Consider the following 10426-nt stretch of genomic DNA (forward strand, 5'->3'; position numbering starts at 1 on the left):
AAGGAAAAACTATGGACAAAGACGTGCTGAGCTAACTGATCCGAACTTATAAATTTCTGAACTCGTGAACCCCTTTTCTGAAGGATGCCTTTGGTATTTATAGAGCTTCAGGGTGAAGGCGACTTCTCTCTTATGATTGCTCAGATGAGATGGCTTTAATTCCCTGACTGATGCGTCGAATATTTGTCACTAAAAAGCTGAATGTACTTGTTATCGTTAGCGGCTGTCAACTTAATTCGGATTCGACCGTCATCAGCTTTATGTCCCATTTTGATTAATTATTCCTTTCACCCAGATGCGCCCACCAAGTTGCGACAATCCTTCTTAAACAAATGTTTGTGAACACAATCACCGCAAAGCCTTGCGGTAATGCTGCGCTCGACCAATGATTTCCTATGATCATAATTTCCGCCACGCATATTCTGCATAAAAATACAAAAATCAACTGCTCCTATGCGATGAATGCATGCGACCATAATGTAATAAACTTAATGCTTTTTTGGACGCAATCTAACACATTTTATCAACGCAAGCCAACATTGTTTAAGAACTTAGCACCATGATAACGGGCAGAAATGATATAATCGGTATGATGTATGAGATACATCTAGTGGAGGATTGATGTAAATGAGATTTACATTAAGTACCATGGAATAAAAAAAGAACTATGGTTTATATATTTCATGATATGAAATATTAAAACTATAGGTTATAAATATAGTATGATAAGTTGGTTATCATTTATATTTATAATAATATTAATTATTGGATAATTAATTCTTTTTTTTTTTTAATAACCAATTGAGTGAGTGGTTATTGGATTCATGGTAATCGTGAGATAAAAGGAAAATGGTTTTCCTAATTTTAGCAAGATTTACAAATTGTTGAAAAAGTTTTCATAAAGAGTTTTTTGAGATTTCTCTCTCGCACAAAATAATCTCACGGAGTCGTCAATTAAATACAGATTTACTAAACGACAGGTTGGGCGAGCTAAACGATCGTGCAGTGACGAGTTAAATGATCGTACAATATTTACTAAACGATCGCATAATTTTGCTAGACGATCGCTTGTCTAAAGTAAACGATCGTGTAGTGTCTATAGACGATAGACCGAGCTAAACGATCACATAGCTTTTTCTAGATGATCGCTTAGCTTTATCTAAACGATTGGGCATCGACCTATACGATAGGTCTTCGCCATCTCCCACTTGGCCAGTCGTGTACACGATCGGTATATCCTCCTTCGTTTGCCTCATACTAAGTCTGAGTAGAGCCCACCTTTTGGATTCTCACACCGAGAATACCAAGGTAGCCTTGTTGGTGGTGTTGCTGAGGAGTTTGTGGCTGAGGCGATCGTTGAGGACGAGTGCGAAAAATTCGTGTTATGTTGCGGTTGTGTAGATCGAGCGTTCGAGGTTACTGGACGAGCGCGAAAAGTTCAGAAGATAATTCATTTGCAAAATATAGCAAATCAGTTACCATATGCATTTATAGATTCAAAGAAAGTAACTAAATCACATATACCAGCTACAAATGTTCCATAAAAAATTGATATCCCAACATAATAAGTTGTTACCAATGAGTCTGGAACACGCCAGAAGCTTGGTAGATCAGTGGGTTCCAAAGATAAAAATCACCAGAAAAGAAAAATAATTAATAGTAAAAAAGTCTTGGTTGAGGATGTAAATACTAATAAAGAAATCATTGACATGACTAGTGAGGAAAATGAAATACCTAAAGATAGTAATGAGATTTTAAAATTTGCTTTGGCTTGCAAATTGAGCATTTAACAGATGATATATATGTTCATCAGTAAACTTATATAGGAAAAATGTTGAAAATATTTTATTTGGTCAAAGCACATCCATTGAATATTCCAATAGAAGTTCGTTCACTAGATGTAAAGAATGAAATATTTCGACCTTGAGAAGATAATGAAGAACTTATTGATCTTGAAGTACCATATCTTAGTGCAATTGGTACACTTATGTATCTTGCTAATAATATAAAACAAGATATTGCATTTTCAGTAAATTTATTAGCAAGATATAGTTCTTCTCCAACTAAAAGACATTGAAACGAAATTAAGCGTATACACCATTATCTCTGGGGAATGATTGATATAAGTTTTTTTTATTCAAATAAATCAAATTTTGATCTGGTTGGTTATGCAGATTCTGAATATTTATCTAATCCACACAAAACTAGATCTTAAACATGTTATCTATTCACATGTAGAGGAACTACTATATCATGGCGATCGGTGAAATAGACCATAACAACTATTTCCTCAAATCATGCTAAAATTCTTGCAATTCACGAGGCTAGCCGAGAATGTCTATGACTAAGATCAATGACTCAGCACATTCGTGGAACATGTGGTTTGTCTTGTAGTAAAAATTTTCCAACAATATTATACGAAGACAACACAACATATATATCCCAAATTAAAGGAGGATATATTAAAGGAGATAGAACAAAACACATTTCACCAAAACTTTTTTACACTCATGATCTTGAAGAAAATAGTGACATCATTATATAACAAATTTGTTCAAAGGATAGCTTTGCAGACTTATTTACAAAGTCATTACCTATAGCAACCTTTGAAAAATTGATGCACAATATTGGAATGTAGTGACTCAGAGATCTCAAATGATGTTTCCATGAGGGGTAGTAAATATATTGTATTCTTTTTAAGAGTATTAGATTATATGAAATAGGTATGTTTTTCCTTCACTAGGATTTTTTTCACAATCATAGTAAAATTTTAACTAGTCATATTTCATATGTATATATAATGGACATCTAAGGAGGAGTATTATAAATATTATAGAAAATAGATGCTTATTAGATGTTCGTGCTTAGTGTTCATTGACCATGTGTCATGTCTCCATTTTTACAAATTGTTGTCCATGTGTATTGTAAATACTCTTTGATAGTGTCCAAGTAATCCATCTTTTACTTGTCATTGCCTATAAATAGTGGTATTTCGTGGGTTTTGAAAAATACACATTGCGCAAATTCCAAAAAGTTTGGAGGAAGAGGAGAAATCTATAATTAATTATTTTATTTACTTTATTTTATATATTTATGTATATCATGTTTAATTTATTTTAATATTTATTTTTAGAACAATTATTAATCTAGATTCTCAAATAAATTCTTAGGTTTGAAAAGCGAAGAAAGTTCAAATATTTGTAATATTCGTAAGGATTTTGCCAATGAAGCAAAAGTGGTGGCGTTAGAGTTACGCGAATTACTTTTCAAAACACCAAAAAAAAGTAATAATAATAATAATAATAATTTATTTATTAATAATAAAAATCCCCAAATCGGACGATTCTAGCCCTCGATATTTGTTGACACTATAAATTCCGAATTAACCCTCTCCTTCTCGAACCCTCGGCTAACGCTGTCGTCTCCATTTGTTTCTCTAAAAAACCCGGCGTCGTTTCCAAGCAGGGCGGAAGAAAAGTGGGTCTCTGTTAGCTCTTTCCCACCGGCGGATTTGAAAGTTATCGGAATGGATCCCGACGCGGTGGCTAAGGCTTTCGTCGATCATTATTACTCCACCTTCGACACCAATCGAGCCAATCTTGCGAATCTCTACCAGGACAATTCCATGTTGACGTTTGAAGGTCAGAAGATCCAAGGCTCACCTAGTATCGTAGCCAAGCTCTCTGGTCTCCCCTTCCAGCAGTGCAAGCACAACATTACCACCGTTGATTGCCAGCCTTCCGGTCCTGCTGGTGGCATGCTTGTCTTCGTCAGCGGCAGTCTTCAACTCGCTGGAGAACAACATGCTCTCAAATTCAGTCAGGTAATGCGTTTTTTTTTTTTTTTTTTTAAAAAAACGAAGGTGTTGCTCGATTTGATTCGGTATGCGAGTATCCTCGTGGTTATTGATGTTGGATTTATGGATTGATCTTTGCTGGATCTAGTGTTCTTTTGGAGGTAGCTGATCGATCCTTGCTATAGAGTTGGACTGACTTGATTGAATTCGCGTTTTGATTCTCTAATTTATGCGTTTGTGCACTTTCAATAATGTTAGGCTTTGTGTAGTTTGTGTTGTCTTTTTTCTTTTAGATCTAGGGGTTTTCGTCGGAATTATTTGTATTGTTTTGAGAAAGCGAGACTGTAGATCAAGCTTGAGATCGTGATGTGGTTGCTTCAACATATCTGAGACGATTTGTGTTTTTTTTCCAAGAAATGTTATGGAACAAATTTTTTTTGGTCATCTTTCTGATTTACCAGCATCGGCTTAGTGTGAATGAGAAAATAAAAGGAAAGGTGCTTGATTATTTAACTCGAAAAGTTGATGCTAAACTGATAACTTATTATGAGTTCATGATTGCTTTTTCTTTACGGGGATTTCTGAGGTGACTGAGAAGCTTTCTCCTCATTTGAATAATGAATTTTGGAGGTGACTGACGAATTTTTGTCATTGAGAACTTGGTACTTTAAATATATCATTTTTGTGGGCGTGCAAAAATAATGAATTTGTTTCGTTGTTGTATGTTCGTCATTAACTTCTAGTTCAAATCATTTTCAAATTCCATATGGACTGGAATTTATTTTAGAATGATGAGTCATGACTGTTGTTAAAATCCTATTTTATATTTTATATTCTATGAATAACCATATTAGTGAATATGTATTATGTATAATGGTGTACAAATCACTTTTCTGAATGTTAATAGCCTTTGAGAATGTGATACATTGGCATTACTTTTCTTGTTTGTACTTTGTATTATCATGAAACAATTTCAATTACGTTAAGATATTCTTGGAAGAATTGAGAATTTGTTACAACAGTATATACTTATGATGGCGAAATTTGAAAATTGAATTGCTTTATGGACAATTTTCTTTGTTTTTGTTAGCCGTGGATCTATGTTTTCTTAGAATTTTGACTTGTATACTAATACTAGTTGCTTAGGGCTACTTTACTTAAGAGTATTTTTTCGGTTGTACAACTGTAACCACGTTTCTTGCAGTTAAATTTTTTTTAACCAAAATGTATTTTCTACGTGCTTTCAGATGTTCCATTTGATGCCAACCCCACAGGGAAGCTTCTTTGTGCAGAACGACATTTTCCGATTGAACTATGCCTGAAGTTGAGAGTAATCCATGGTATTGGGAGGCCTGAAATGTCAGGTCATTCCACCAGTTTGTTTATCACCGTTCAGTTTTTTAGTCATTTTAAATTGAAACTTGGATTATATTTTATCGTGCTTATGCTTCAATGTGTGCCTATGCAAAGTCGATTTTCTTGGTTGTCATTGAGAATTGATGAAATAGATACTTTCTTCAAATTCAAGTGATTTGCTCAATACTACTCCCTGCATTCTATCAAATTGCAAGTGTACTATATGCTATTATACCGGTCGAAACGAAAATCACAGCTTTAAACTTCTACATCATGGAAATTGAAATATGAATGTCCAAAATGAAAGCAGTACCGGCACTCTAGGCCCAAAAAATACAGGGTTTCAATTTCATCTTTTCCTTTAGACAACTAATACATAGATACAAAGTTGTTGAAATGTTTGGTTGTGCCTAGAAAATTAAATGAAAGAGCTGCACATCCAATGGAACAACTTGGGTGATCTTGATGAAGCTATGTTTGATTGGTGGCAATGAATCAGGTATTTATCTTCCATCCAAGTCAAACTCTGGTAAGTTCACATGAGGTAGGGCAGGCATATTAAGATGAGGCAATTCAGTAGCTTCAATCTGATGTTGTATTGCTGAAGTTGTCTTCCTTTTCAGAATTGTACCCAGGGATTTGAATGGATTGCTCAAGCCATTTCTGAGTTTCAAAATGAAAGACACTTCAGAGACTTGCCAAGCAACAGTGAGGATAATCATTGCTGAAACAAGGCAGTGAGTTATGAAATTCTGCCTCTTCACTTCTTTTAGCTCTTTCACTATCACTTTTTCTATTTTCACTCTGTTTCTTCCACTTCTTTCCACATTTTCACTTTGAGGCTCTAATTCTGTCTCAATTATTTTCTCATCCTTTTGCTGAGCTGAGATTTGGGAGTGGTTAAGCCTCTGTTCTTCTCTTGTTGATTCCACCTGTTAATGGCAGTAAAGGCCAATTACAAGGACTAAATTACTTGTTCCCCAATTAGAAAATGAAAGAGTTTTGACCATTTGGCTGCGCAAACTAGAAGATTAGAATAAACTTTTAATACTGTCCCCCTATTTCTTTGGTTCTCTTGCTTTGTAGAGAGAAAAATCGAACCTCTTCTAATTTAGGTCTGGTTTAGTATCCATTTGGTTTTTGAAAATTAAGTCTATCTTTCAATTTTTTATCATGGTTTGCATCTTTTTTAAGTAAAAGAATTGATCTTCTCTCAAAAAATTAGCTTGATTATTGAAAACTTCATTACAAAGTAAGAAATTCAAAGGAGAAATGGGTATTTGTAGGTTTAGTTTTTTAAAACTACTCAACAAATGTTGATCATATTTTCATGTTTTTCCCCGCCTATTGATTCAACATATAAGTTCTTTGAAAAAATTAGGTTAAATGAGCATTATAGACAAATGCCTAAATGTACCAAAGAAATGATTATCAGTTTTGATTAAAAGTCCACTTACCTTTTGGTGGTGATCTCGGTAAATGATTGTTTAGGTAGGCATTGGTAGTTCAAGGTTGATTCCATCAATAACTGGAAGTCTAAACTTTAAAAAATATTATATACATCAATTTCAAAACCTATTTAGAACGTGTAAGAATAATTGAGAAAAAAGTTTTTTTTTAAAAAAAAATTATTTTTATTTAAATATTTTGACAAATTGTTGAAAATATTTTTTAAAAACTATTTTTAGTGGTTAAATACTTTAATTTTTTTTTAAATTAAACATATGAAAATATATTTCAAATTTATTCTTAATTATGTTATTGAGATTTGGAAAATGATATCTTATTGGCCTTAAAAATAGTATCTTGAGGGCATGTGCCTAGAGTTTGGTACCATGGTAGAGAAGAAAAGGAAAGAAAATTTCGGTAGGATGATGACTTCATTTTCAATCCTCTATTTTGAAATTTAGGTTTGTTTTCTCCCAAAATTCATGGCGTCATGTCTACATTTTTTTTTCGAAAAGAAAAAAAAAGTTTTGAAAATGATGTTTTTTTTTTTTTTTTAGATGTTTATGGGTGGGGTGGAAAACAAGAAAGTTTTTCGGTCTCCATACTTAACTCTTATTCAATTCTCTCCATTTAAAAAAAAAAAACCATTTCAATCTGATTTTTGCAAGGATTTGGGCAGAGAATCCTTGTGAAAAATTTGTAGGGAAGAGATCGAGAATCAGTTAAATTATGTTGAAAGTTAAATATCTATTGTGAATGGATTAATTTTGAGAAATTATCATAAATAATTTTTAAAAAGTTTCTATCTTTCATAACTAACTTTAGCATATTTTGGAAAAGCTTGTGGAAATAGATTTTTCCGGTGCTTCTCGATTGAGATTGACCACCAAGATAAGGTTAAAAGATTATTTTTTTCATTTTATATCTAAACTATTAATACTTTTGGATTTTTCAGTGAGATTTCACCCAAGATTAACTATGAGATTTTACATAATTTTTCTAAATATCATGTATCCAGAACTTTTTTTTTTTTGAATTTTCAAATGGATTTACTAGTTATTCAAATAATTTTTCAAATAGATGTTGGGTGATTACAGTGAATCTTGATGTTCATAGTGTCCAAGATTCCATCAGAAAAAGACAAAAGAATCAATATATTGGACAGAAAATAAAAAAATTAGTTTTTTTCTTAGATATCTGTGCTCAATCTTGGCCAAGAAGTACCAAAAAAAAAAAACCATTTGAATTATTCAAAAGATTGAGCTAGTTGTAGAAAGAAGAAACATTTTGAGGACTATTTCGGACAATCTTTCGTTAATTTTTCATAAAAAGTCTTAAATCTTTTAAATGAAACAAAATTAAATGTCATTAGAAGTTATTTAATTATCATAATTCATATATATATATATGTAATGGTATGGAGAACGAGTAGCTTATGGGAAAAAAAATTTCTCCATTCCCTCCGGAGATGTCCATTCAAGAATAAGGCCTCGTGGGACCTCGGGGAGGAAAAATTTCACATAACTTAAAATAGGATTGAGAATTTTTTTTTTCAAGCTACAAGGATAGAAAATGCATTCTCCATATTTGCTTCTATCAATTTTTTTTTTTAATTTACTATAATAATTTTAATAATTAAGATAATAAATAAGTTTGAATTTAACATTTTTTTGAAGAACCATAAATACAAATATTTTACCTGAAAATTTAATATTAAATTTAGATCATATATATAAATAATTTTATAGGTAATTATTACTTTCTAGTTTTCTTGTTAAATTCAAATTGTGGAATTGATCACAAAAACAATCGGTGAGAAATTTGACTATTTTCTAAAATAGTTACTTAAGTTGGTTATTTTTTTAAAGAAAAAAATAAAACGAGAAAAAAATTTCAAGATTTCACGTTTCATATTAACTAAACCAAGTTGAGTGTATAACATTATAATTATATTTTAATATAACCAAAACAAGTTGAGTTTATAACATTACAAACGTATTTTAATTTAACCAAAAAAAAAAAAAAGATAAGTTTGTAACTTTATTAACATATTTGAACTTAACCAAACCAAGTTGAGTTTATAACCTAACAAATTATTTACGCTCCATGTGATAATCATTTCGTTTTACGTTTTATGTTTTTAATTTTTGAAAATTAAGTCTATTTTTTCTTCATTTCTTACCAGGATTTCCATCTTTCTAAAGTTCGATTGTTGAATTCTTAGCCAAATTCCAAAAAAGAAAAACAAGTTTTTAAAAACTATATTTTTAAAATTTTAAATTTTTACTTGGTTTTTTAAATCATTGCTAAAAGAGTAGATAACAAAGGAAAAAATTTGAAGGTGAGAAATAGTGTCTATAGGCTTAATTTAAAAAAAAAAAACTAAAAAACTAAAACCCCTTTTGACAACTATTTTGTTTTTTGTTTTTTGATTTTAAAAATAAAGTTTATTTCCTCATCATTTTTTTTACAATGATTTTCATATTTTTTAAGTACAATAGTTGAATTCTTATTCAAATTCCAAAAATAAAAATAAGTTTTTAAAAACTACTTTTTGTTTTTAATTTTCAAAATTTAACTCGATCTTTTAAACTATTGGTAAAAAGTATATGACAAAAGAAGAAATTTAGAGGTAGAAGTAGTATCTATAGGTTAGATTTTAAAAAACAAAAACAAAAATCTAAATAATTACTAAATGGGGTCTAAATCCAAGCCTTAATGTTCTAATACATTTTTCTAATATAATTTTACATTTTAAGATTTCAAATTTCAAATTTAAAACATATTATATTTACTAAAATTTTAAATTGGCAGACATATTGACATTTTTCATATGGGTTTAGCAGTTGAATCAACATTATTTTTTTATATCATAGAAAAACGGATGAAATATAACAAAAGTGTTCCTTTTTTATATATATACATAGTTTTTTCTCCCCAGAAATATCTTCATTTTCGTAATCATAGAGATTATTGAAAACCTTGAAGAATAATCGAAAACAATAAACTGGAACTCTCCAGAGTTCTACTCTCCCCTTTTCTTTCTTTTTTTGAAAATCACAAAACATTTGAATCTTAATAGTAAATAAAACAAATCGAAAGATACTTTAAAATTCAAAATTAATAATGAAGTAATTTTGTGCATTCTTCCGAAAGCAAACTCTTAAATCACCGATTAATCTAAAAGCTTAAGTCGATATCTACGTATGAATTTGATTAACGTATTAATCTAACCTGAGAGAGTAATCGGGAAAGAAGTTGCAGATCGTGGGCGTCGGCGCCGGAGCTCCGGTGAGAGGCGGTTCTGTTGTCGTCCTCCTCCATCAGTCTTCGAATCGCAAGGCTGATGAGCTCCATCTCCTCCGTCGCCTCCGCCATCCCTTTCTTTTTTTGCCCTTTTTCCCTTTCAACTTTCTTCCTCCGGCAATCGAATGATATCACTTTTCTTGAGGAACAGCCTCCAATTAATATTTGACACGTGTTGTCTTTTGAATGGTGTACTGTCATTCTTTCTGTCCCTTTTCGAACAATTGTTTAAGCAATTTGTTCATCTATTTAATTCTTTTGCTAAATAAAGTTGTGCATAAAGTAGGGTAAATTTTCATCAAACTTACTCATTTCGATAAAATAAAGTTGTGCATAAAAATGAGTATGCTTACACATTAATTTTTTAATAATTTTGTTAGAATTCTTAAATTTTCACTTGAATGGTTAAATAATTCTTGATATTTTGGTTAATATATCATTAAATTCATGATACCAATATAGATATAAAGGGATAATTTTTTTTTAATATCCACAACATATCACCAGTATCGTCTATAT

The 10426-nt window shown here is 31.1% G+C and overlaps 2 protein-coding genes across 2 annotated transcripts; one reads left to right on the top strand and one right to left on the bottom strand.

Moving 5' to 3' along the window:
* Positions 1 to 3337: 3337 nt before the first annotated feature.
* Positions 3338 to 5360, top strand: LOC120083726 (nuclear transport factor 2B). Its single transcript, XM_039039584.2, has 2 exons — positions 3338 to 3823; positions 5044 to 5360. The coding sequence occupies exons 1-2, from the start codon at positions 3527 to 3529 to the stop codon at positions 5116 to 5118; spliced, it is 372 nt and encodes a 123-aa protein (XP_038895512.1). The 5' UTR covers positions 3338 to 3526; the 3' UTR covers positions 5119 to 5360.
* LOC120083719 (uncharacterized) lies at positions 5351 to 10124 on the bottom strand. Its single transcript, XM_039039572.2, has 2 exons — positions 9836 to 10124; positions 5351 to 6084 (listed from the first exon to the last, which is right to left on the bottom strand). The coding sequence occupies exons 1-2, from the start codon at positions 10106 to 10108 to the stop codon at positions 5656 to 5658; spliced, it is 702 nt and encodes a 233-aa protein (XP_038895500.2). The 5' UTR covers positions 10109 to 10124; the 3' UTR covers positions 5351 to 5655.
* Positions 10125 to 10426: the final 302 nt, after the last annotated feature.

This window comes from Benincasa hispida, chromosome 1 (genome assembly GCF_027475165.1).
Source record: "Benincasa hispida cultivar pf3 chromosome 1, pf3_genome.v1.1, whole genome shotgun sequence".
NCBI lineage: Eukaryota > Viridiplantae > Streptophyta > Magnoliopsida > Cucurbitales > Cucurbitaceae > Benincasa > Benincasa hispida.

Bases quoted from the DNA above. Each gene is read 5' to 3' on its own strand.
- LOC120083726 (XM_039039584.2), top strand. From the start codon at position 3,527: ATGGATCCCGACGCGGTGGCTAAGGCTTTCGTCGATCATTATTACTCC. The intron at 3,824-5,043 runs GTAATGCGTTTT...ACGTGCTTTCAG, and splicing joins ATGCTCTCAAATTCAGTCAG to ATGTTCCATTTGATGCCAAC.
- LOC120083719 (XM_039039572.2), bottom strand. From the start codon at position 10,108: ATGACAGTACACCATTCAAAAGACAACACGTGTCAAATATTAATTGGA. The intron at 6,085-9,835 runs GTTAGATTAATA...TGCCATTAACAG, and splicing joins TTTCCCGATTACTCTCTCAG to GTGGAATCAACAAGAGAAGA.